Raw genomic sequence first — 27,592 nt, forward strand, 5'->3', positions numbered from 1 at the left:
AAGGAAGACAGAAGTTCGTTCTATTATTCTCATCCTATTGCATTATATTGTGTATATCTCGACTGATGTTGTCTGTAGACATACTTATGTATATATGTTATGCTTTTCATCCACCAAACAGACATCAACGGAAGCGATTTGTATAAGGCATTATAATCCGGCTATCTTTTGTAGTGGTAATACTTCACTGAATAATTCATACATTTCTGATTTATTATTCGTATTGTCTGATGTGGTATGCATATCAAACTCTATCGGTAACATTCATAGGTTGGCATATTCTCATCCGTGTAAAAGATGTCTCAGGAAATATTGTATTCTTACCTTTCCATACATCATAGAAAGTACACTGTATATAACAAATGTAATATTTGTTAGTTAGTTGTCCTCGTTCTATGGATTTCAGCTAGCGTTACGGTTTCGTTACTTTATCTACATATATATATATATTATATAGTATCCATGTTTTGGATCATGTCTTTCTGAGGTTATAACGACTTACTGTTCAAATTAATATGCATATCGTTGACGTATTGCAAAATTGTGAACATTGTTCCAGTTTTTTTTTACAAGATACAGATTGTCGATGACCGAAAACCGTTATTTACCTAGATTTGTATGGCAGGTGTCTTCGTGACCTATATTTGTATGGCGGGTGTCGTCGTGACCTAGAGTTGTATATTGGGTGTCATCGTGACATATATTTGTATGGTGGATGTCGTCGTGACCTATATTTGTATGGCGGGTGTCGTCGTCACCTAGATTTGTATAGCGGGTTTCGTCGTGACCTAGATTTGTATGGCGGTAGTCGTCGTGACCTAGATTGGTATGGCGTGTATCGTCGTGACTTAGATTGGTATGGCGTGTATCGTCGTGACCTAGATTGGTATGGCGGGTGTTGCCGTGACCTTGATTGGTATGGCGTGTATCGTCGTGACCTAGATTGGTATGGCGTGTATCGCCGTGACCTAGATTGGTATGGCGTGTATCGTCGTGACCTAGATTGGTATGGCGAGTGTCGTCGTGACCTAGATTGGTATGGCGGGTGTCGTCGCGGCCTAGATTTGTATGGCGGTAGTCGTCGTGACCTAGGTTTATATGGCTGGAGTTAAAGGTGAAGCAGAGGACATTTCCCCTTCCGGTAAACCTGCCCTTATTCTCCTTATATGTTTTCAATGGTCTCCACACACATCTATATTTTTGTTAATATTTTGTCCAATTGGTATTTGATATTACAACGTTTTTTTCTAATCAATATGCATATTGTGAAACTGGAAACTGAATTCACGACATTTTGAAAATTGTTAACACAATCTTAATAGCCCTTGTACTTCAGGGGCCTGCGCGTGTTAATCTGTGTTTTGTTCATACAGCTTCTGATTTATTGCTTTTGATTTAGAATAGTGATTTAACTTATTCCTCAGTTTTCTGAAAACCATAACGGCTATACATCTGTATATCGAAAAAAAATGTCTGACATTAGATAAAGGACGATATCGGAGTTCTAGATGTACATCTTTGTTACAATTTCTGTCTATTAGAGAGGAAACTAAAATGACTGAAATGGAAAATAGAAGATTACAATTGAAGAATGCCCGGAATATATTATGATCAATACGTTGTGGTATATGGATGTAAATAATTCTTAAAGCAACTGTGGGATCATATTGTACCCGTAATGCATCATAGATCAATATGGTTGGAATAGGCAGGTTTAAAATGATGTCTGGGCTTGTACATAGTAATATATAGGTATTGGAATACCATGAATACAATATCCACGCATGATAAAAACAAATCCTCCAATCTGATACAGATAAAACAAACAAGACAAAACCATACCAAATGTTCGATACACACATGGAAATTGCCCAGTTTTGGGGAATCTAAAGATAAACCCAATAAAGTATCTTTATCATAAGTCAATTTCAAAATGGTATAACTGTCATGTTTAGGCTTTGGGCTATGTTAGGGAAAATTCGACAAACATTCATACATTGTGCTTCGTATTTATTAGACCGGAAAAAAACATACAACGCAAACACAATACAGCCATACACTCTCCTACAACACAAGAACAATTCATTCATACAATCTACTACAACACAAACACAACACACTCATCCAATCTCCTATAGATCAAACACAATACACCCCTACACTCTCCTACAACACAAGCACAATACACCCCTACACTCTCCTATATATCAAACACAACACACTCATACACTCTCCTATATATCAAACACAACACACTCATACACTCTCCTATATATCAAACACAACACACTCATACACTCTCCTATATATCAAACACAACACACTCATACACTCTCCTACAGCACAAACACAACACACTCATACACTCTCCTATATATCAAACACAACACACTCATACACTCTCCTATATATCAAACACAACACACTCATACACTCTCTTATATATCAAACACAACACACTCATACACTATCCTATATATCAAACACAATACACTCATACACTCTCCTATATATCAAACACAACACACTCATAATCTCCTAATATCAAACACAACACACTCACACCTCCAATACAAAACAACACACTCATACACTCTCCTATATATCAAACACAACACACTCATACACTCTCCTACAGCACAAACACAACACACTCATACACTCTCCTATATATCAAAACAATACACTCATACACGCTCCTATAGATCAAACACAACACACTCATACACTCTTCTATAGATCAAACACAACACACTCATACACTCTCCTACTGCACAAACACAATACACTCATACACTCTCCTATATATCAAACACAACACACTCATACACTCTCCTATATATCAAACACAACACACTCATACACTCTCCTAAACACAAACACAATACACTCATACACTCTCCTATATATCAAACACAACACACTCATGCACTCTCCTATATATCAAACACAACACACTCATACACTCTCTACACACAAACACAAACACTCATACACCTCCTATATATCAAACAAACACACTCATACACTCTCCTACACACAAACACAACACACTCATACACTCTCCTATATATCAAACACAACACACCAACACTCCATAACAACCACACACAGACCCCTACACACAACACAATACACTCATACACTCTCCTATACAACAACACCACACTCATACACTCTCCTAAGACAAACAAAACACACTCATACACTCTCCTAATCAAACAAACACACACTCATACACTCTCCTATATATCAAACACAACACACTCATACACTCTCCTACAACACAAACACAATACACTCATACACTCTCCTACAGCACAAACACAATACACTCATACACTCTCCTATATATCAAACACAACACACTCATACACTCTCCTACAACACAAACACAACACACTCATACACTCTCCTATATATCAAACAAAACACACTCATACACTCTCCTACAGCACAAACACAACACACTCATACACTCTCCTACAGCACAAACACAATACACTCATACACTCTCCTATATATCAAACACAACACACTCATACACTCTCCTATATATCAAACACAACACACTCATACACTCTCCTACAGCACAAACACAACACACTCATACACTCTCCTACAGCACAAACACAATACACTCATACACTCTCCTATATATCAAACACAACACACTCATATACTCTCCTATATATCAAACACAACACACTCATACACTCTCCTATATATCAAACACAACACACTCATACACTCTCCTATATATCAAACACAACACACTCATACACTCTCCTACAACACAAACACAACACACTCATACACTCTCCTACAACACAAACACAATACACTCATACACTCTCCTACAGCACAAACACAATACACTCATACACTCTCCTACAGCACAAACACAACACACTCATACACTCTCCTACAGCACAAACACAATACACTCATACACTCTCCTATATATCAAACACAATACACTCATACACTCTCCTACAGCACAAACACAATACACCCATACACTCTCCTATATATCAAACACAACACACTCATACACTCTCCTATATATCAAAAATAACACACTCATACACTCTCCTACAGCACAAACACAAACACTCATACACTCTCCTATATATCAAACAAAACACACTCATACACTCTCCTACAGCACAAACACAACACACTCATACACTCTCCTATATATCAAACACAACACACTCATACACTCTCCTATATATCAAACACAACACACTCATACACTCTCTTACAGCACAAACACAACACACTCATACACTCTCCTACAGCACAAACATAACACACTCATACACTCTCCTATATATCAAACACAACACACTCATACACTCTCCTACAACACAAACACAACACACTCATACACTCTACTACGTGTACATTGACGGATTCACGTAATACTTAGAACAGATGTATACTTACATTGCATATGAATACATTTAACAATTAAACGCTTGGTAGATTGTATTTATTAGCAAGATCAATGCAATCTGGGTGACAGATAAATAGAATGACGCCCGTTAGGGCGTCATGAATATTTATCTGTCATCCAGCTTGCATTGATATTGACAATATATACAATCTAACAGGCGTTTAATTGTTATATTTACATTAGGACACGTTAAACTTCACTTTCTCTTTGCTAAATCTGGGGTTTAAGTTCAGCTATTCCCCTGTTTGTTCAATTGAAAGAACGGCACATGTGAAATCGATTTCATTGTAGTGCTTGGCTTGCATTCAAATTCATGTGTAATACAAAGCCTCGGCGTGACTATGATCAACAAAGCACCAAAATGACGTCATATTTACGCGATTGTTCTGAGTCGAAATCCTTGCTAGGTTTGATTCACCCGCAACGCATTGACAAACATGTTTTGACGCTGACGGAAGTGACGTCATGTGATCTGGGCTGCATTTATACAGTGATCAGTACCATCTGGTTTAACACAGGAGTAATGGGAGACTGTCACACAGAATGTAAATATATAGCTATAATGATAACATAAAATATAGTAGTACATATTGTAATTGCATACCGGGAACGGCTATTAGACAATTGTAATGCTTTGCTCATGTATCTGATGCACTGATTAGCCACCTGTATAGGGTCCAGAACAATGCAGCATGCCTGGTTTTCCGTTCTCGAGAGAGGGAGCATATCACACCAGTGCTTATCACGCTGTACTAGCCGTCACGATCGCTACGATCAGAGATAGAATCCTTGTAATACGTTCCAAATTCTCGTACTGTGACTTATGGTAACCGGTGCTTTGGAAAGGTAGGAGCTACGTTTTGTTATAAGTTACCATTTGTAGCCAGAAAGTTGAAGACCTTGGCCAGAATCAAGAAGGAGGTTAAAACTCATTTGTTTATGTGTATTCTGTGTGAGTTCCTTGTAGAGAACCTGTAAACATTATCATCTAACTGCTCTAGTGAGCGACATAGGTTATATATATTCTGTGCATTGTGTAACATTTGAAATACAATGTATCATTATGTTTTTAAAAGGAAGAGCATAAGAGCGATGTTACGAAATTCGATAGTGCACTACATATTTATTCTAACACGATTCGTTTGCAACGCGTGATTTGATTGGTTACGGACCATGTTCTAATCTGCGATAGAACCATGATCTATTGTGTTAAGCCACGCCCCGGTTTCTAGCGAAATTCAACACTCTGCACCATTTATGATTGATGACCCATGATATTGGAATCGAGAGTGAAGAAATAAAGAATGAATTAACTGAATGAATTTAACAAAAATCGTTAACATCATTCTTACCGTCATTTATTGATTGAAAAGTTCATTTCGTCCGTGTGTAGGCATCTAGTCAAGTAATATCCGAAATGAAATGGAACAATTGCACACAACTTCACATAACGGTTGAGCCTGTAGAATCACATCAACACTGACTTTGTCAAAACGCACATTTCGTTATGAATACTGCAGAGTAAATCCAAATATGTCGTTAAATCTTCAGTAACAGGACTTTCACAACAATCCAAATACACCGCTTCGTCAACATACAGATCGAACTCTCCCAGTATGGACGTGGCCAATTGACCGACTTTGAAAGCTTCTTTCTGATTGGTCAATCCGCCAAAGTATGACACGTCACTAGCGGAGGTCACAGAGTACTTCACAGCTTATGTGTACTTGTAGCGATGTAAAACAATGTTTCTAAATATATGCGATAGTAAACGTGTTAGAATGGGGATAGTACGTTGTTTTTCGTGGCTATACTGGCGATTAGAACATGAAATTTGGTTTAAACTCTCGACATATCGGTCTCGAGTTCAAATCAAATGTCATGTTCTAATCGCCAGTATAGCCACGAAAAACAACGTACTATCCCCTAATTATAACACAGATACAGGCACACCTACGAACACACACACTAAACTAACTGAATGACGTCACAATGATAATACACCTGTACACATGCTTCGGTGCAATATAACCACCCGGTTACATATGTATTATCAACATGTTCCTGTCGCCCTTACAAATCTCTCCGTATTACACCCCTATATGTCTGGCATAAGTAGGTCAACAATTACACACGTATCTATCTAGTAGCTTTAGTTATGTAATGGACCATTTCGGAAATAGCATTAAGCTACAATTAAAATCAACATATCAGAAGCAGGCTAACTTTATACAAATATAGATTATCAAAATGTCGAACATAGTTTTACCGACCTCAGAAAAATATCAACCGAGGACGAAATAGATAAAACTATGCCTCAGACAAAAATCAACAGGCTATATTAGTTTATTATTATACGATATCTAAGAGAAGTTACAGAAACTTCTATATGGAATGTTTGTGACATCACAGTTAAATTTCACATCTAAAAAGATATTACTTAATTTACAAACAATAACATCACTTTTAATATCTTATTTCATATACTTGTCGTAATCCATGGTGTCGGGCATAGCAAACGATAAAAGGAAGATAATAAAAAATATATTAAAGAAACGTGCAGTGAACTAGTAATATATGTTTTGTTGTGAGCTACATACATTATGTCTGTTAATCAAACCTTTAAAGTATATAATCTATTGTCAGTTTTGTTTATAGTTTTATCCTGTTTCTTCCTTATTTTGACACTTGCATTGTCTTGAAAACAGCTTGTCTTTCTTATATTTCTAAGTAGATCATTTCTTCAAGAAATCGAATGAATCAGTATACGAGTCTCCAAACCATTCATCAGTCATTGTCACCGTAAACTCTGTCCCTCCGAACTTCATTTTCACTTCAAGGCTTGCGTCCAACGGCCAACCTCCATTTGGCATTTTAATGTACATGGTGCCGAGTCTGAAGCAAGAGGAATCCGTGATAAATTTGGGGACTTTCGTCGAGGCATAAATTCCAATACCCTCGATCGAATCCTTTTCCTCGGGACCATAATTTTGTGTGATGGTACTACCGACCTCCACTTCATCTCCAGCTTTAACGAACGGGTCAAAGCAGTTCCGGCACATCCATCTACTCTTTCTTGTCTGCCAGAACTTGTAGATCTCAGGATGGATGTCCGGATCAAAACGTTGGTTCACCTCCACGCCGTACGAGTACTTCATTACTCTTGATTTGATAGTACTGGGTTCATGTCCAAACAAAACTGCTCCTTTCAGTACTGCTAGGCCTGCATCTCCAGGCGACACAACTGTTTTCCCTGGAAATTTTTGTCGGATAGCCTTCTGTAGCATTTGCGACTCGGAAAATCCACCGACTAGTAGAATCTTAGAAATGTCTACTTCTATAGCACTTTCCATCGCCTTTTCTGCACTCGCAACAATGCCATCTGTTGCTTCTTTGAAAAACTCTTTACATACATTTGCGTCAACCAACATCTTGTCTCCGCGAATGATCACACTGTTACTGAAGGATGAGTTCAATATAGATTGACCAAGCTCCTCCCCTGTTGTTGTTCTGAATATTTCCATTAACAGGTACGGTAGGCGGAAATTTACCCTGCCATCCGATGTCGGTTTTATCGTTCTTTTCTTTGTCTCAAAATCACGGAACAGGTCCAGATAATCTTGCATGCATTTCGTTTTAAGGTCTGTAAGAACGTCGTTTCCGAAGATTTTTATAAGAAACTGATTGAACTTGCTGTCTACACTTGTTCCACCAAAAGATCCACCACTGGCGGCTTGTATTTCACGAATTTGTCTACCAGGAAGGATTTCGTGAATGGTTATGTCCACGGTTCCACCTAAAACAACACTACAGTATGTAATAAAAGACTTATGCAGGCTTAGCCTGTTGTCTGATTCTTTTAATAACGCTATATTTGCACGCATAAATATTTGTATGTATTATATATGTATTGTTAATAAAATATTTTGAAATGAAAAAAGAAATTTAGTACAGCTATCGATCAATGTTTTTACAACACAATATGGTAATCTACTACAGCACTGCTACCTAACTTAGTAATGAGTCTCATTTCATGATTCATAGAATGTCCCCTATATACAACTAATTACCAGACTAAACATATGCTTTCCAGACACCGGTCGTATTCTCTTTAAGGGGAAGTATTATTTGACTGAGTGAACTGTCCATTAGGCTCTAATACTTTCCTATGGACATAATTGAACCAACAACACATGTAGAAGACAGTGGCTATAATGGTGGATGGGAGACAATCCATATGTTATTAAAACCACCAAAAGCCGTGCTAAGGGAAATAACTCCTGGAAGCCAACAACACTTACCTCTGAACAGACTAATTTTTATGGAATGTTTTACAGCAGTCGAGAAGTAAATATTGAAGATTCTCACACAGACTTATTTTTTAATGAAGAAAATCCATACAATAAAAAACTAACTATAGATCAGGTTAACAAGATGGAAGGGCTATTAAGTAGATTGGAGTGTTTAGATTCATTAAAAAAGATGGGAAATTCTTAATCACCAGGTCTAGATGGTTTTACAGTTGAATTTTATAAATTTCTTTAATGATATACAGGAACCACTTATAAATTCTTTAAATAAAGCTCTAGACGTAGGTCAACTTTCTGTTTCCCAGCGACAAGGTATAATTAACTGTATTCCAAAAGAAGGAAAGTCAAAACTATATTTTAAAAAAATGGCGACCAATATCTCTTTTAAGTGTGGACTATAAAATTGCAGCAGCAAGTATTGCAAATAGAATAAAACCAGTTTTACAAGATTTAATCACTGACACTCAAAAAGGATTTATCAAAGATAGATATATAGGTGAATGTACAAGAATTATTCTTGATCTTATCGAAAAAACTAATGAAAAAGATATTCCGGGTCTGCTTATTTTATTAGATTTCGAAAAAGCTTTCGACTCTTTAGAATGGAAATTTATACAAAAAGCTTTAACTTTTCAAGGATGTTCAGGTTTAAGCATAGAAAAAACCCATGCTATTTGGCTAGGGGCAAAACGGGGTTGTGGGGAAGAATACTTGCAAGAAAGGAATTTATTTTGGAATCATAGTGGAAAATTTAAGTTACTTGGTATCTCATATGATCTGAGCAAAGAAGATGTCACTATACAAAACTATGAAGAAAAATTTAGAATCGGTAAGAAAACTATTAAATGACTGGTCGTTCAGAAATCTTAGTTACATAGGGAAAGTTACAGTCATCAAAACGCTAGCGCTGCCTATATTTACCCATATTTTTACAGTACTTCCAGACCCGTCTGAAATGTTTTTTAACAACTTACAAAATCTATTTTGTAACTTTTTATGGTCAGGGAAAATTGATAAAATAAAGATAAATGTAATAATAAACTCTTACGAGAATGGAGGACTTAGGCTTACTCATGTGAAATCATACTGCCAAGCTTTAAAAATGTCATGGATAAAGAAAATACTTGACCCAAAATAATAACTCGCCATGGAAAAATTTAATCTCTGATAAACTTCAAAAATATGGGGGTGAAGCAATTTGGAACATGAATAGTGAGGATCTAAACAATATAGCAGATCACTTCAATCATTTCTGATGTAATATAATTAAGATATGGGCTTCGATAGAACGTGCTCCCTCCACAGCCCCGTCAGAAATACTATCACAACCACTATGGCTTAACAATAACATTAAAATTAATAAACAGTCAGTATTGTATCATAAGTGGATTGATAAAAATGTGTTCTACATTAAAGACTTGATGAATGACATGGGTGAATTTTTGGATATAAATCAATTCAAAAAAAATATATGGTATCCAAACCAACTTTGTGGAATACTACGGTATACTAGCTTCTATACCCAAGTCATGTAAAAATGTAATTAAGACCTTTAAGAAAACCATAAATGTACCTGATAATAAATATATATCAATATTAAACGGGAAGGAAAAGATGACTAGAGAATTTTATACAATTCTAGTCAATATATATCAAGATCTTCCAACAAAATCTATGCAAACATGGCAAGAAAAAATGGGATCAGATATAACATTTGACAATTGGAAGATGTACTTTAAAATACCCTTCAATATAACGGATGATACAACATTAAAAGCTTTTCAATTTAAGTTCTTACATAGAATACTCTATAGAAATTCCAGACTAATAAGAATGAACATTACAGAAACAGAACTTTGTAATATTTGTACAGTAAATAGGGAAACATTGACTCAGTTATTATGGGATTGTCCACATACAAGTGTATTATGGTCATTCTTAAGAGAACAGTTCATATCTAATTGTAATATAGATTTTCCAATGTCAAGTGTCTCATTTATTTGCGGAATTGATGATACTCCAGAAAATGAAATTGTAAATTTGTGTATCATTATCATAAAGAAACATATTATATTCTTGTAGAAACAAACATACAACACCAACAGTTGATGGGGCCCGCTCTGCAATATCATACTATAAATTAATTGAAAACCAAAGTATCATGTCTTATTCCCGTGCAAAAGCTGACCGAGTAATAGCCAAGTGGGATGTTATCAGTACAGCACTGAACATTGATTAACCTGATGTAAACATAATACAGTTTATTTCTTTTGTAGTTGAATTTGAATATGTATTTTAACATCAATATCTTTCTTAACAAGATTTGATTACAACCAAAATCTGTAAGGTTACATAGCAATAACAACGCAAAGAGACTTATACATGATATTTAACAACTGTAATAGGAGTGGTGATAGAATGAATGAGTATGTGAGATGATTGGTAGTACAATGTGATTCCATGTCACGTATAAAATATGATACATATACTTACATGCGAACATTCAAAAATAAAATATGATAAAAAAAAAAAACACTTACCTCCAATATCAATGACCATATATTTAGTTCCGATATCGAACTCCACAAAGGACGTTTTCTTATCGACCGTGGTCAGCTTAGCCATCGGCTGTCTCATACAATACAGCGACGCTGCCTCGGGTTCTAAGGCCAATGTCAGATGATCATTATCAATCCCTGCCTGCAACAAGTACAATATATAAATGCATTCAATAAACCGGACTTAATACAATGCTGAAGGAACATAACTATACTATTTTAGTAATTCTGGGTCCATTGCTTAGTCGTTCACCTTTCAGTTTGCTTTTTCAAATTGGAAACCTTGTTGATGTTTACATTATCATAGAGGCTCAATATTCAAACATTTTAATTCTATTTGTAGAATGGTAACATAGCGATCTTCTGTTTTTCTTTTGAATCTAAGATTTGCTATCTTCTCTACAATGATATCTGTCTGTGGAGCGTACTGCTTACATCCTTAGCTGCCTCACGCATGAATTGCTTGGCGCTGTCATCCCAGATTGCAGGTACAGTGAGGACCCAGCGAATCATCTCCTCGTTGATACCGTCCATTTGACGATAAATAGTTTCCAGGAGATGTTCCCGGAGGTAACGGATTGCCATCGAGAATATCGACATGGCGGGCATTGTCCTACCATTGATGTCTTGAATCATCGTTGACCGACGGAGTTCCTGATGAATGGAACGTTTTTAAACATAAATGAGGCATTCACTGACAACTGCAACACAAACATAGCAAACAATGTCAATTAAACAACGAGACACAGGAGGTGTTTTGATTTCCTTGTTGTGATCTGGCACTGTTGCCGTTTAACATTGATATAAACAGGAAACATGGCTCAGCATCACAAGTCATACATACCCTATTGTTGTGTAGTAACATTTTGAACCGTTTAAAGTAGAGCCAGCCATGATGATCTTCATTTTCGGTTAATTCTGAATATTTGTTTTCAGCATCGTATCCAAAGGAATGAAAGGTTTTGTCTGAATACAGGAGGACGGTAGATGGCGTCTTCATTGATACTAAACCCTGGCCTCCTGAGATCCAGTTATTGGCAGATACCTTTAGTGGATCTCGGTCGTATTCGTGGCGGAAGGAAAAGGCGTAACCGGAAAAAGTAGTCCCGAAGTCTATCGCCGCCACTATGAGCGGGTGACAGCTTGCCATCGTCTATAATTAGATTATAAGGAATTTTACTTAAGCTATATCCCATTGTTCTTCATATTGGGCCAGTGTAAAACTCTGATGTTTCAGCTTTATAATGTCGATTTAGAATCGTATCCCAGAATTGTTTGTATAAGCACTACTTTCCACGACATGTGCAGACCTAATGGCTCTATCGCCATACATTACATTTATCATGGAATTCGTTTTTTTCCTGAATTGAAGAAATGCCTTCAGCATCATCCCGTTATAAACCCTTGTACCTTTCTCTTTCCTTTCCCCAAACGTTATATATGTGACACATGTTTTGTCAGTTCTGGTCCATAGCTTTTCTATCAATAAAAGGAGACAGATTTATATATGTATAATTTGTTTCTGAATCCGAGTAAATACCGTTTGATTCTGAATCTGAATAATTGTTATTTGTTTATGAATCCTTTCTTTTTCATATAATGCATGTATTATCACAATGCACAGCAATAAAAAAGATTTGAACTTAAAAAAAAAAGATAAAAGATAAAACAACAACAAAACACGAATGAAATAGATAAAATAAACGATATTGTAGGAGAGAAGATGTGTTACACGTATTGGTGTTTTACGTATGTGTATTATGCACAGTGGTCATAATGAGTACCAATACGCATTATGTTCACTGTGCATAATACACATACGTAAAACACCAATACGTGTTCAACAAATCATCTGTGCCCTCAACCCCAGTCAACAACTGTATAATGTACTATGATATTCCGGAAGTGTTCGTGATTTACTTCAAGCGTTGAAACAGCCCTTGACAATTTCGACCGTGTATGGGGAGAAAGCATTTCGTATCATCCAATAAAATAAGTATAACATTTTACGAAATGCTTACATGGCGCAGTAGTTTCACTTCGTAAAGGAGAAGGGAGAAGCAAGCAATTTTGTTTTAAAGTCTGTGATGTTGATGATGACTTTGCTATCTGAGATGAAGATTATTATTATGAAAATTTAGGGAGAAATAATACAACTTTCGCGACAATATAAGTGCAGTTACTTGTTTCCAGTAGATAGCTCGTTTTTTACTCGCAAATACTGTTATAAAAGAAAATGGCTACATTGTGCGGAGTAGCTTTATTACTTCCATTGGCCATCCTCTATGGCCCTGCGTGACGTCATTAGAGTATTTCTATACAATAGAATTTCAGTAGATACTTTAGATATATATGAAGGTTATATGAAGGTGTCGGTTTTCTATCATATCTTTATAAATCAACTTTAATGATTTATATCAGATATCTGTTCAACTTCTTCCATAAATAAATTGAGTTGAATGAAATATATACAAAATAAAACAAAGGTCTTAGATTTAAAACATGGATGAAAGGAAGGCCCTAGATAAGGTTATGGTATACCCTAATCAGAATACCAATCATTAACTATTTATTTACCGTTGGTGGATATATTTCTATAGAATCAATCCAACCTTGCAATGAATTTTAATATAATTAAGCTATACGAAATTTCAAGATAAACATAAGTTAAAATGCTGATTAGAAACCAGAACCTTTACACTGACAATCACATACGTACAGTTTAACGTGGATAATACTATAAGGGGTTATACCTTGTGTTGACATTACAGTTAAACCTGTAATCATTATACACAACAGGTAAGATACAATTCTTCGTGTATGTTAGTTTTATGTTTATTTACGTTATCTAGATAATGATATACCGGGTTTATGAAAAGCGTTTCTTTTACCCAGTCAGTACTGGTATGTGTTATTTTTATATTGATTCTTAACAAGCCTAAACACGGAAACGGTTTAAAAAGAACAATAGTCATACAATCATCGTGATATGATGATAATATACAGGCAGTATTCAATCTACAACTATACCACCATTACATGCATAGAACACGTTCATGTTATGCGATTTTAAAAATACTTCCGTCAAATTTTCGTAAAGAAAAAAAATTTGCTAACCACAAAAAGCTAATATCCTGTACTGATGTACGTTAGACGGTAATCTGTCAGTAGTGTCTCGCCACCGTACCTTTGTTAACATTGTAAACTATACAACGATACAGTATTACACGTTCTAGACCTACACATGTCTACGATAGTTTGGTATACCTGTGTGGTACATCTGAAGTATGGTTATACACATCATCAATCAAGTAACATTCTTTGTACCAAATCACACATAAACACCCCTATAAACACACATGTTACGGTGGGGTTTGTAACACTATATACTCCATAACAAGTAAAGAAACACTTACTACTGACCAGGTCCCAGTTGGTTACTAAAACCTGTCCATCTTGACACTACACGAACGGATACTGGACCCATCATTTCATCACATTTCATTTCCGTTTTCGGTTTGTATATACTTTACACATGCTATTATCTGGGGTAAAATCAACACTGCGCAGCATACTATATTCGGGGAACAAATCCTACTTCTTGGAAAAATATATCAAAATGTAAAGCGTTAAAATCTCAACAATGTAAAGAATTATTGATTAACGAAACATCTGGGCCCAGTTGTTCAAAAGGTGATTAGCTTAATCACTTGATTAGTGAAAATTTTATTTCTCATTTGTTGCAAAACCCGTTAGTATATCATCTTTAAACTATGCCAGTTGAAGGAGAATTAAGAATTAAAGAATTTCTTGAAGTTTTGTCAAGCTACATTTGTAGTTCAACAAGAAATTATTTTATCAGGATTTGTAAAATGTTGTTAAAATGTGATTAGCCTAATCACCTTTTGAACAACTGGCAGAATTTCAGTGATGATGTCAATGGTTTGGATAGAATGCAAATTTGAAAAATACTGAATACAAAACAGTGAATTGATAGTATAAGACAAACTTAACGGCTACGAGGCCTTTAGCAGAAAGCTCTCGCGTGAGACAATAGTTGATACTGTTTAGAGTTTATTATCATATGACGGTTACCTGTATCGAGAGAAAACTGTCTTAGCAGTGACGGTCGCTCTGATACCCTGACCTGATATCAGTGATAAATCGTCTATTAGATAAAATGAATACATTGATCGCAATGTATACATGAATGAGTGCGAATTTACACCCCTCCATTACATACATTTTCACCCTTACACACACACATCCTCACAGACATCCTCACCCACACACTATAATTGTATGTTCACATCATATATGGTATTATTTGATAACGAAATTAATTAAGATCACACCAACAAAATGTCATGTAGTACAGAATTATGCTGACTATACTGATCAGAACAGGAGACACATTCTCCATTGTTATAGTTTATTTTATCTAAACCCCACCCCCTCGTTTTTTATTGGAATTCCAAGGCTAAGGTACCAGGAAATACTATGACTTGTGATGTAATTGTACGGAGATCTAAAGGCGGAGGCTTGACTACTATAATCATGGTATCACGGGTCAATTACTAGTAGTCTTCTGGTCTTTATGTTAATTAGAAAGTGAGATGATAAAAATTAATTATCGCTGTTATTCTTCTTTAATTACTCATATGTCCGACAAGAAGCTGAGTACGTGTGGGTCAACCTGTTTAGGTACAGTGGCGACGCAAGTTTGTAGGGTAACTTACAGGTTGTTCTCGATAGTACATTGTAGTTTTGAATGATTTATTGTGACTATTTCTGTCTTTGTACCATACAATAAATAAAGTGTTAACAGCAAAATTTATCAATGGTATATTCTCGTCTCCATGGCATTTCTCTCAGATATTGATTTAAAACGGCGTTTCAATAGTCTAAGCACTTGTGGATATTTTCTTTTTTGCGACGATGCTCAAATCGTAAAATAAGTAAATTAGAACAAACAAACCACCTAACATGTATACTACCCCACAACTACAGGAAAGTCCATGTGGTTGTGTTATACATATATTATGTAAACATTGACATTCGGACAGTGTGGACCCGGATGTAACCCCAGAGGAGTGTTTTGAGGGCATTGTTTTCCCCGCTAGATCTAACTTGTAAGCAATCTTTCTTACTTAAACAGTTCTTATTATTTGTTAACATTTAATCATACCTACATAACGCAGTTCGCTAACCTGTTTTCCTGCACCGAAAACACCAATTATTTTGTAATTTTGTTTGATGCTAATCATGTCGTTACAAACGCAATACCACTGGAATGCGTTAACTACCTTTCAGTTTCTTTGAAGTGTGGTGTATTTTATTACATTTTGATGTGGTTGAAATGATGATACGCGAGTTGGACATTATTTATTGTTTTAAGAGTCATAATGTAAACTTTTTAAATTTAAAACAACTATGAAATAAGCTATGCCAACTTACATTAGTCGCTGTCGTTGGCCCGGATAGGAGATGTCTGGAGTACCAAGAGAAAAAGAAGTCGTGCAAGTGACCTCTATGGCAAGCCAAGTTGTTTATTCGCGGAGAAATGTTCTTCCAGTATTTTACCAAATTATATTAGATATCTTATATGTTTACGAGATATCTTATATGTTTACGAGATATCTTATATGTTTACGAGATATCTTATATGTTTATGAGATATCTTGCATGTTTATGAGATATCTTATATGTTTATGAGATATACTTTTTAAAAGATATAAGATATCTCATAAAAGATATAATATATCTTATATCTTTATAAGATATCTTATAAACTTTTTCTATATAAGGCATCTTATATAATATATAAGATATCTTACATGTATCTTATAAACTTTTCTTTATGAGATATCTTATAAAAGATATAAGATATCTTATCTAATATATAAGATATCTTATAATGAAGAGTTTATAATATATCTTTTTAAGAACGAGACTTTCGTGAGACCGGCAAAACCTGAAAGTTAGAGAATGAATACTCCCTCCGTAAGGTAACTTCCGTTTGGTTGGAAGGCACGTGGAACATACACAATCAACCCTTTGTCGCGACCACTATATATCGTGATAGGCACGGAGCAGATGTCGTGTTCGAGCAAACATAAATATATGGCAATTATATATCTGTTTCAAACCATTATATGTAGTTTCATCTTCATCTCGGCTCCTTCATCGGGTGGAGAAGAGTTCAGTATCTCAAATTCAAATCTTGTTCTTTATAAGATATCTTATAATCGAATTATATAAGATAACTTATATAATTTCCTTCATAAGATATCTTATATACTTTTCTTTATGATATAAGATGTCTTATAAATATAGAAGATATCTTATCTAATTTTCTTTATAAGATATATTATATCATAAAGAAAAGTATATACGATATCTCATTTATTATGTAAGATATTTTATACAGTATATACGATATCTTATAAAGTATATAAGATATCTTATAAAGTGTATAAGATATCTTAAAAAAGTATATAAGATCTCTTATACAGTTGATAAGATATCTTATATAATTTGGTTAAATCCTGGATCAACGTTGCTGCTTGAATAAATGACAACTTGGCTTGCCATATACCTCATATGTCTACATTTTCACTTCCGACGAGAGGATCGAAACATAACGGCTTGGTGAAGGCATTTGTGTCACCACTTTGCCATCCGACCACCCTCATTCGTATTTAGATGTACAGCCGTGTGAGTTTCCTCCATCAGGGTATCAACACTTGTGTCCCTCGGAATTACTGAGGAGAAGTATACAACTCAGTTCTAGTTTGGTGCCTTTTAACTCTCAAACTGTATTGAAAGGTGCCAACATATTGCATGTATTCCCTCCATAATTAATCTGTTTGAATTATAATTCCTTGTTAAAATGTATTGAATTTTGTAATTTTTAAATGACGAGAAAAGATCACTTTAATATCGAACCTTTTTAACCGTGTCCTCTGAATCACTTGTGAACATGGACTTCATGTTTGTGTATCAGAACAGTTTAATACATTAGGGATTCGGGCAATATTATTTTAGTATTCTTCAAACTACTCTCTGTATGTCTTAACGTAAGCTGTACTTTTAATTATAAATAATAAGAATAGAAGTTTTGTCTACGCTTAAGTATGTTTCTGTTTATTGTTTACTTTCGATGGTTTTCACCATACACACCACACCTGTTAACATCTATAACAATTGCAAACATCTCGGGACTTTAATAGGCGTGTACACATACATGCTGACAAGGAATCTGTACTGTATGATGTACAAAATAAGGTGATATCTCCTTCTGAAACTAACATCACAATGTAACGACAACATCGGTGATGGAGACAGACTACGCTCGTTGTGGGCGTGATAACGTCATTTCTGTCACCAGCTGTGCGTCCTATGTCCTATTTTTCTGGCTCCCTATTCATACATATGACCGATAATGCTTGAAATAAGAGGCTGGTTTTAATGTTGTATGGCTAATTTTTAAAAAATAATACAGCATAAGAAAGCTTGTATATTTCATTAAATGATTGAAATATAACCAGATTCATGATGTATAGGTTTGCATATGATTCGAAACTCACTGTTTATTATATAAAATACGTCCTCATCAAAAATTAGCAATGTTACTGGTTTCCACACATATAATACATATTACAATCATATACCAAATATCCATTATTATACAATACATAATTCCTTTTTTATCACACTTATACAAGTGAAGTATCAGAAATGATCAACTGTGATGACATTGGTTTTTTATCAATCAAAACGGTGCTTTCTATTCATCGGAAATGGCTAAATAAAGTACTGACAAAAGAAAACGTCCATATTTAGTTTAAATGAAAAGAGTGATATCTCAAATTTAGAAAAAAATCAATAATCTTCCTTGCTTTGATTCTTAATTGAAAAACAACCATGCTACGTAAGGAAAGGAGACGAACATGAATATATTTAGCTAAAAGGAGTGGTTGATTTAAAACTACAAAGAATTTCGTGTAATGAATGCCTCATTAGAACGTATTGATCTAAACTCAACTTGTGAAATGCATTTGACACTTGATAATAAACGTTACTACTATTATTTGTATCGTGTTTTAGATATTTATATGATCCGTTATTTCTGTCATAATATTTCAGACCTTATTATCAATGACATACGATTTAAGGCGTGTTGTTACCGTGTAGTAGAAGGTGCGTAACCAGTATGGTTAGCTTTCAGTACCTAGTGGTTCTTAATGTATGTAATCATTTGTTAGAACGTTTGCTCCACAATAATGTATCAAACATAATCTAACTCTACAATCATCACTAACACCAAAAATACAATAATACTTTCTGTCCTACTACACACACGGGAATCAGACGAGAAAGACACACAATATTAGCTATACACATGAAGCCTGTTCATTACTGGAGATATTATCGATGAAATATTGCCTTTATCAAATAATCGCCGTTATCAAGGAAATTCGTCCCGGCCATATTTTTGAATGTCACTAGTGCAATATACCATAAAGGAATCGTTTTTCATTTACTACGCTAGGATAATGAATTTAAAATGGTACAACAAAATGACTGCCTTTGTTTGATTTCGTTCTTATTTTGGTTTACAAAAACCTGTCAAAAAGTAACCATTTTTAGTTATATGATAAATATTATATTTGTTCTGCAAACAAACTCGGTGTCTAGAGCACTGATTATCACAATAAAACACTGATTGTTAAGAAATCAAGCCTCGTAGTCTTATACAGATTAAACTCTAACGTCGTATAGAGGATAAGTTCCTAAACGGAGATGTACATTCACTCAACTTTAAGTAATTATTGCAGCAAAATGTGTGAATAATTACATCACCATAAATCTCGTACCTAATATAGTAAATATCTATAACTAAAATGAATATATATGCTCATATCTTATTAATAGTAAAAAGATAACAGAAAATGCATCACAACATTTCCGCTATCCTACTTGATTTCGCGTTCTACAAATAGGGTCAACGAAAAAAATGAAAATGCTATTGTAAACTACGAAAATTGTAAATATGGGCATGTCAAGTAAAATCTATCTTTCATCAAGATTTCATTTTAATGGATACTCGTGAATGTCTGTTCGCTGACATTAAGATACTGTAAAAACAGGTATGCCATCGAAATGCTTGGGAAGAGGTGCATATTGTATCATTAATTGTATAATTTTGAAATAAAATATGGCAGAGATACAGTTCACGTGCCGTAGATAACTATAAACCAGGAACCAATGGTGTAGAAAGTATGTATGAACATGACAACGGTACTGACAACCAACACCTTGGCCTGTAGCACAAATACTACAATGACGCCATGTATTATACCATAGGATGGTGCAGCGTAGACTTCCCAGGTGTGAATACATACACAGTAAATCACTGTGATTTATAATAATGGACCAACACTGACCATCACAATTGTAAATGAGGCATGCTGGTCACGGATGAATGACCATGAAGTATCGATATTTGTGTCCGGAGAAGGGACATATCAGTCGCGGGTTGCAGTTGCAAGGTGACGGGTCTCCTGAAGGTAAGCATAGCTATTTATCAAGTTGAGAATATTTTGGTAAAAATACTTACAATAGTACAACACAATATAGTATTTTACCGATGAAATTACTTGTGAATACTGGATCATTGAAAGATTCAGAAAGAAAGTTTGGTTGGATAGACAACTTGCTTAGTTCTGAATAATAACTACTAAGTAAAAGCCGATATAACGAGGGGAAGTTATCAACGAATTATATGTCTTCATGGAAATGTCCGAACAAAAACTGGGTCATTAAGACTAACTTTTACGGAGTGATAATTGTCCTCTATTTTTTTACCGACGACACCTTCCGTGTAAATCATCGAGGTCGAATCCAGGTACTAATAAGAACTAATTTGGTGACAGCAGAACAAACAATACGACATGTATAATTAAATATCGCACGTCAAAATAGAAACATTCTCTTTCCGATTATGATCTTTGACTTCCAATACTCGATACCTGGAAAATTTGTCAGTCGACGTCTATTAAAGAATTGATAGGAAAATGTATATTACTGTGGATACAACTGCTACATTATTTACATTATTGTGGAGTACAATGTATATAGGATAAAGTTTGATGGTATATTGCATAACAGATGGAGAAATATACACAATAATTAAAATGAACAGCTCATAGGGAGTCGAACAGAACATACCAGGCTTGATATCTTTTCATGATAAATTGTTCTCTTTTCCCTCTGGACTCATGCGGTTAAATGATTTACACGTCAAAATGCACAAAGAAAAGAAAAAAACGATTACCCATCGGCCATAAGTCTAACGTCCACACCTAGGGATGATGTTTTCAACCGGGTTTTAATGATATCCCAAACATTACACTGTGTTGATATGGCCGGTGGAAGTTCAGCTTACATAGTAGGTAAATCTATATCAAAATGCGTCCTACAATATTTTTTTAAGGACGACCTATGGCTGTAGTATCCTACATTTAACCGTACTTGTGTTCAGGACTACAGTCAGTGATTTCACTATATAGTAGAGACATGACTGTTTCTGTAGCGTTGTTTATGTCGGATATGTTACATGCTTAGTGCCTTTTAATGCCTAACAGTGTGTTTGGAAAAGAAAAAAATATACTGAATGAACTGTTGATGTTTTAATGTTTAATTTTGTAACTGATTGAACAACCTGTCATCGGTTATTGTTATTAATTCTGGGTATTTCATTTCACTCTTTCTTTTATTGATATACAAAATATATAGCGTTAGTCTTTTGTCAGCAAGTGGTTAAGTCGGATGGCTCAAATAAAGTCAGATGACAAAATCTTTAAAAACAGTCACATCCCACCTCTAGTCACATCCCACCTCCAGTCACATCCCATCTCCAGTCACATCCCACCTCCAGTCACATCCCACCTCCAGTCACATCCCACCTCCAGTCACATCCCACCTCCAGTCACATTCCACATCCAGTCACATCCCACCTCCAGTCATATCCCACCTCCAGTCACATCCCATCTCCAGTCACATCCCATATCCAGTCACATTCCACCTCCAGTCACATCCTACCTCTACTCACACCCATCTCCAGTCACATCTCATCTCCAGTCACATCCCACCTCCAGTCATATCCCACCTCCAGTCACATCCCATCTCCAGTCACATCCCACATCCAGTCACATTCCACATCCAGTCACATCCCACATCCAGTCACGCTCAAACAGTAGACCTGAATTTAAGGCTCCCATCATTGATCTAGGTTCCGGGATAGTTTCCCTAGAAATATATCTCATTTAAGATTTTAAAGAACATAGTTGATGTAATGAAAATCGACCCCTGTACTTTACTGTATGATATTCTCCCAAAATTCAGTAAATATAGGTATATATGCTGATGGATGTGATAATCTTGATAAAGGGAAATATGCGTACATTTGATACCTGAAGATAATGTGTAGCATTCTCATTTTGTCCATCCGTATATCTGTCTGGAAAATAAGCTTAAAACAGCCACGAACATGGCAGAGGTAAACACTGAAATGGACCGGATTTCCAATCTGCCATAATTTCGTTCCATTTTTGTTTGCATTGTTATATCGTATTCAATGCAACTATGTATAATTGTCGTTATCGTCAAGGTACTGACCTATACATGTAATAATGTAAAATACAGTTATGTAATGGAAAACGTGGTGCTTTGGTTCCTTTTGATTGGACTTATTTTCAATAATCAGACACTAATAACCAGGGCACGAAAAAATCAGAACTATACTGAAAGAAGGCATTGGAGTAAATATTCCAAGAGCTGACTGGTGGAAGTATGACTTTGATAACTGGAGCAAACAAAACAACATACCTTAAGGTGTTGATTCATTTGTGGATTCATAATATCGCTAATTTGTAATATATTTCTAAGGTATGCATATTCTACGTGTCTTATTCCATGAACGTACATGTATCATGTCCTTCAAACCGAAACTCAAGGTGACAATCGAGGTCACAGGTGTATTAACCGATTTATCTATTTCCTTGTGAGGTGAAATATTGTAGGTTAGAACTGATGGATACATTTAGTGTCAGCATCTCCTAGTTCACATACATTTTGTATGTCTTCACTATTAATTAGTGAGACGGATATGTTGGCGCGAACCGATTTCATCACAACCTAGTGTGCCTTCGACACCTTCTTGGTCACATGACAATAAATCTTCCAAAACTAGGTGCAAATAGCTTTCTATGACGTACACGCCGTTATTTATAGTAATATTCAAATAAGGTTCCATTTAGTATAAAAACAAATGTGTTTCGTCAGATGTCCAGAACAATACCGAACGTGTCACTAAAAACAAGCCTTTTGTAATAAATATGTTTAATTTTAAACAAAACAAAACAAAACATGATCAACAACAATAACTTTGAAATTTAAAACCATATTTTAAAAAAATGTCTGATTTACTATCTTATTTGTTTGATGCAAACTGTACCTGTTCCAAGACGGTTTTTGTTCTGGTTTATTGATATCTCCAATAAAATTCGTACTTCTAAACAACGCATATTCCAAAAAACAAGGTAGAAACTTGTTCTAAATAAACACGTTATACAATGAAAAAAAACTGTTTCTATGATGTAATTTTAAGATTGCGATTAGACAAATAAATTATAGCATATAAGACGGAAAACAGCTTTATAACATATCCTGCACGATATAGTATAGGCCGTCAAGGTAATGCGTAACGCTTCCGGTGATTTCCCCGACAGGTAATGCTACTAGACTTGTCTGGGATGTCAGTCTGTTACAATAGATCTGCCAGTCATTCAACATTTAATACCTGGAAATTGATATGTCTTAGGCATTATGTCCTCTGTCTTTTGTTTCTGCTGTATCTATATTTTCTTTTTTTAAATTATTTCTTGGGAAATCTATTGTGGCAGACACCTTGGTCAGTAGAATAAGGAAAACTTATAGAAACATCAAATGGGAATTTACTACAGTTTATATTAAAGTGTCTTTCGACTGACTTGTGTTTTCCTAACTTACCTTAGTATACTCCCTTCATATAATGATAACATTATATAATATGCATGACATTTCTTACTGTATTTATATGTGTGATCAATCTTTAATGTTTATAATTTCTTGATGAATTAAAATTGATGGAGTTTGCTAATAAATTATTAAATTATTGTATTTATTTGTGATGGGTTTTTTTCGGTATAATAAAACAATTACTGCCCTTGATCTGAGTAGACATGAATATTTGCCCACCCTTGAGGTGTTATGTCACCCGAGGGCAATCTACTTTCTGATAAATATAGTTAAATTTTGGAAATTTGGAAAGAGATCGATAGCATATAGAAGTGTATTAAATTAAAGCCAATTTATATATGCATATTTCTAGATAATTTAATGCCTCAGACATCATTTAATATTACTTGCAGCAGTCACTTACTTTAATGAATTCGTTTATAGATGTTAGAATTAAGGGCAAGGTGATCGACCCTGTTTATAGGTGTTAGAGTTGAGGGCAAGGTGATCGACCCTGTTTATAGGTGTTAGAGTTGAGGGCAAGGTGATCGACCCTGTTTATAGGTGTTAGAGTTGAGGGCAAGGTGAATGACCCTGTTTATAGGTGTTAGAGTTGAGGGCAAGGTGATCGACCCTGTTTATAGGTGTTGGAGTGAGGGCAAAGGTGATCGGGACCCTGTTTAATGGTGTTAGAGTTGGAGGGCAAGGTGATCGACCCCTGTTTATAGGGTGTTTAGGAGTTGAGGCAAGGTGATCGACCCTGTTTATAGGTGTTAGATTTGAGGCAAGGTGATCGGACCCTGTTTATAGGGTGTTAGAGTTTGAGGGCAAGGTGATCGACCCTGTTTATTAGGTGTTTAGGAGTTTGAGGGCAAGGTGGATCGTACCCTTGTTTAGGGTGTTTAGAGTTTAGGGGCAAGGTGATCGACCCTGTTTAGAGGTTGTCTGGAGTTTGAGGGGCAAGGTGATTGACCCTGTTTATAGGGTGGTATGAGTTGAGAGGCAGGTGATCGACCCTGTTTATTAGGTGTTGGTAGAGTGGAGGGCAAGGTGATCGACCCTGTTTATGAGGTGTTGGAGTTGAGGGCAAAGGTGATCGACCCCTGTTTATAGGTGTTAGAGTGAGGGCAAGGTGATCGTACCCTGTTATATAGGTGTTATAGTTGGAGGGCAAGGTGATCGACCCTGTTTTATGTGTATGGTAAGAGTTGAGGGCCAAGGTGATCGACCCTGTGTTATATGGTGTTTGGAGTTGAGGGCAAGGCTGATCGACCCTGTTGTATAGGTGTGGAGTTGAGGGCAAGGTGATCGGACCCTGTTTATAGGTGTTAGAGTTGAGGGCAAGGTGATTGACCCTGTTTATAGGTGTAAGAGTTGAGGGCAAGGTGATCGACCCTGTTTATAGGTGTTGGAGTTGAGGGCAAGGTGATCGACCCTGTTTATAGGTGTTGAGTTGAGGGCAAGGTGATCGACCCTGTTTATAGGTGTTAGAGTTGAGGGCAAGGTGATCGACCCTGTTTATAGGTGTTGGAGTTGAGGGCAAGGTGATCGACCCTGTTTATAGGTGTTAGAGTTGAGGGCAAGGTGATCGACCCTGTTTATAGGTGTTAGGGTTGAGGGCAAGGTGATCGACCCTGTTTATAGGTGTTGGAGTTGAGGACAAGGTGATCGACCCTGTTTATAGGTGTTAGAGTTGAGGGCAAGGTGATCGACCCTGTTTCATAGATGCTAGAATTGAGGGCAAGGTGATCGACCCTGTTTATAGATGTTAGAGTTGAGGGCAAGATGCTCGACCCTGTTTATAGATATTAGTTGAGGGCAAGATGCTCGACCCTGTTTATAGATGTTAGTTGTGGACAAGGTGATCTACCCTGTTTATACTTATGTTAGAGTTGAGGGCAAGGTGATCGACCCTGTTTATAGATGTGACTTGAGGACAAGTTGCTAGACTCTTTTATATTTATGTTAGAGTTCGGGGCAAGGTGATCGACCCTGTTGATAGATTGATTGAATATCAATATCGTAAAATATCAAAATATGTTCTTCAGATATTTTCCAGTCTCCTTACGGATAACAACAACACTAGCTAAGCCACTATGTCTTTACACAAATATCTTTAATCGTATTTAATTCCAACGAAAAGATTACACCCGAAAGGTCGTCTTTATTGACAATGTAGACCACATCTACACTGCCTGAATAAGGCAACAGCTGCTGAGCCTATTATCCCTGTAGGTTTAGGTAATAAATCGATTTCTGGTTTGAATATCCAAACAAAACAAAATTTAGCTAGAAATTTTGCATAACTTTTACAATATTAGAGCCAAAATACATCTTGCTATAACTATATCGCGATTTCGGCCCCAATAAGAATATTTTTCCTTGAATTAAGGAAATACCTTTTTTTGTATATGATTTTGAGCGTGGTGGAAAGGAACATGTTCTGTCGAAGTGATGGCTAGATATGTCAAGTATGGATTCGTGCTATATTTCGAATCGAATTTTCAGATTTCGACAAAATTTTCAATGACCTTTTAAATTGATGCCTGATTTATTTCGATGCTACCTTTAATAATTGGTTTCCCAACTATTAACGCACACCGGCATTATCTATTGTATTTTATTTTATTGTGTTTATAGACATTATCTATTGTATATTATTTTATTGTATATATAGACATTATCTATTGTATTTTATTTTATTGTATATATAGACATTATCTATTGTTTTATTTTATTGTATATATAGACATTATCTATTGTATTTTATTGTATATATAGAGGTTACACAACGAGTGGTTGTTGGATATGGAATTTATTTCACACGAGTAAGTTATTTTTTAAAAGTTACAAAAGACACGAGCTTTAGCGAGTGTTTTTTGCAACTTTTAAAAAATAACTTACGAGTGTGAAATAAATTCCATATCCAACAATTTCGAGTTGTGTGACCTGTTTCTACCAGAATAATATTGGCTTGAATCAAAGGGAAACGTGGCCAAGTATAATTTCGCGTATGCAAATAAAGTGTACCGGTGACGTCCGGGACCCGGTGATGTGACGTCATTAGATTATTGATGACGTCAATAACAATTGCAGCTTGGGTCAAAGTTCACCGTGTTAGCCAATCAAAATGCGTACAGAGTTTATACCACGTGTGGTATAAACAGATTGTTAATCAACAGCTGTAACGATTAACTGAT

The 27,592-nt window shown here is 35.6% G+C and overlaps 2 protein-coding genes across 4 annotated transcripts in view; one reads left to right on the forward strand and one right to left on the reverse strand.

The window, feature by feature from the left end:
- Positions 1-6,786: 6,786 nt before the first annotated feature.
- Positions 6,787-14,834, reverse strand: LOC117328928 (heat shock 70 kDa protein 12B-like). The gene is made up of 5 exons (XM_033886547.1): positions 14,747-14,834; positions 12,175-12,483; positions 11,766-11,984; positions 11,313-11,472; positions 6,787-8,258 (listed from the first exon to the last, which is right to left on the reverse strand). Exons 2-5 carry the CDS (start codon positions 12,478-12,480, stop codon positions 7,198-7,200), a joined length of 1,746 nt encoding a protein of 581 aa, XP_033742438.1. The 5' UTR covers positions 12,481-12,483; positions 14,747-14,834; the 3' UTR covers positions 6,787-7,197.
- A 5,940-nt stretch (positions 14,835-20,774) lies between these two features.
- Positions 20,775-27,592, forward strand: part of LOC117328929 (solute carrier family 26 member 10-like) — a 32,361-nt gene continuing 25,543 nt past the window's right edge. For 2 of the 3 annotated variants that reach the window (XM_033886549.1, XM_033886551.1), the window contains exon 1: positions 20,775-20,902. The gene's annotated coding sequence lies outside the window, so the exon portion shown is untranslated. The remainder of the gene's footprint in view (positions 20,903-27,592) is intronic. The other variant, XM_033886552.1, reaches the window with a different exon arrangement.

The sequence above is a fragment of the Pecten maximus genome, chromosome 6 (assembly GCF_902652985.1).
Source record: "Pecten maximus chromosome 6, xPecMax1.1, whole genome shotgun sequence".
NCBI lineage: Eukaryota > Metazoa > Mollusca > Bivalvia > Pectinida > Pectinidae > Pecten > Pecten maximus.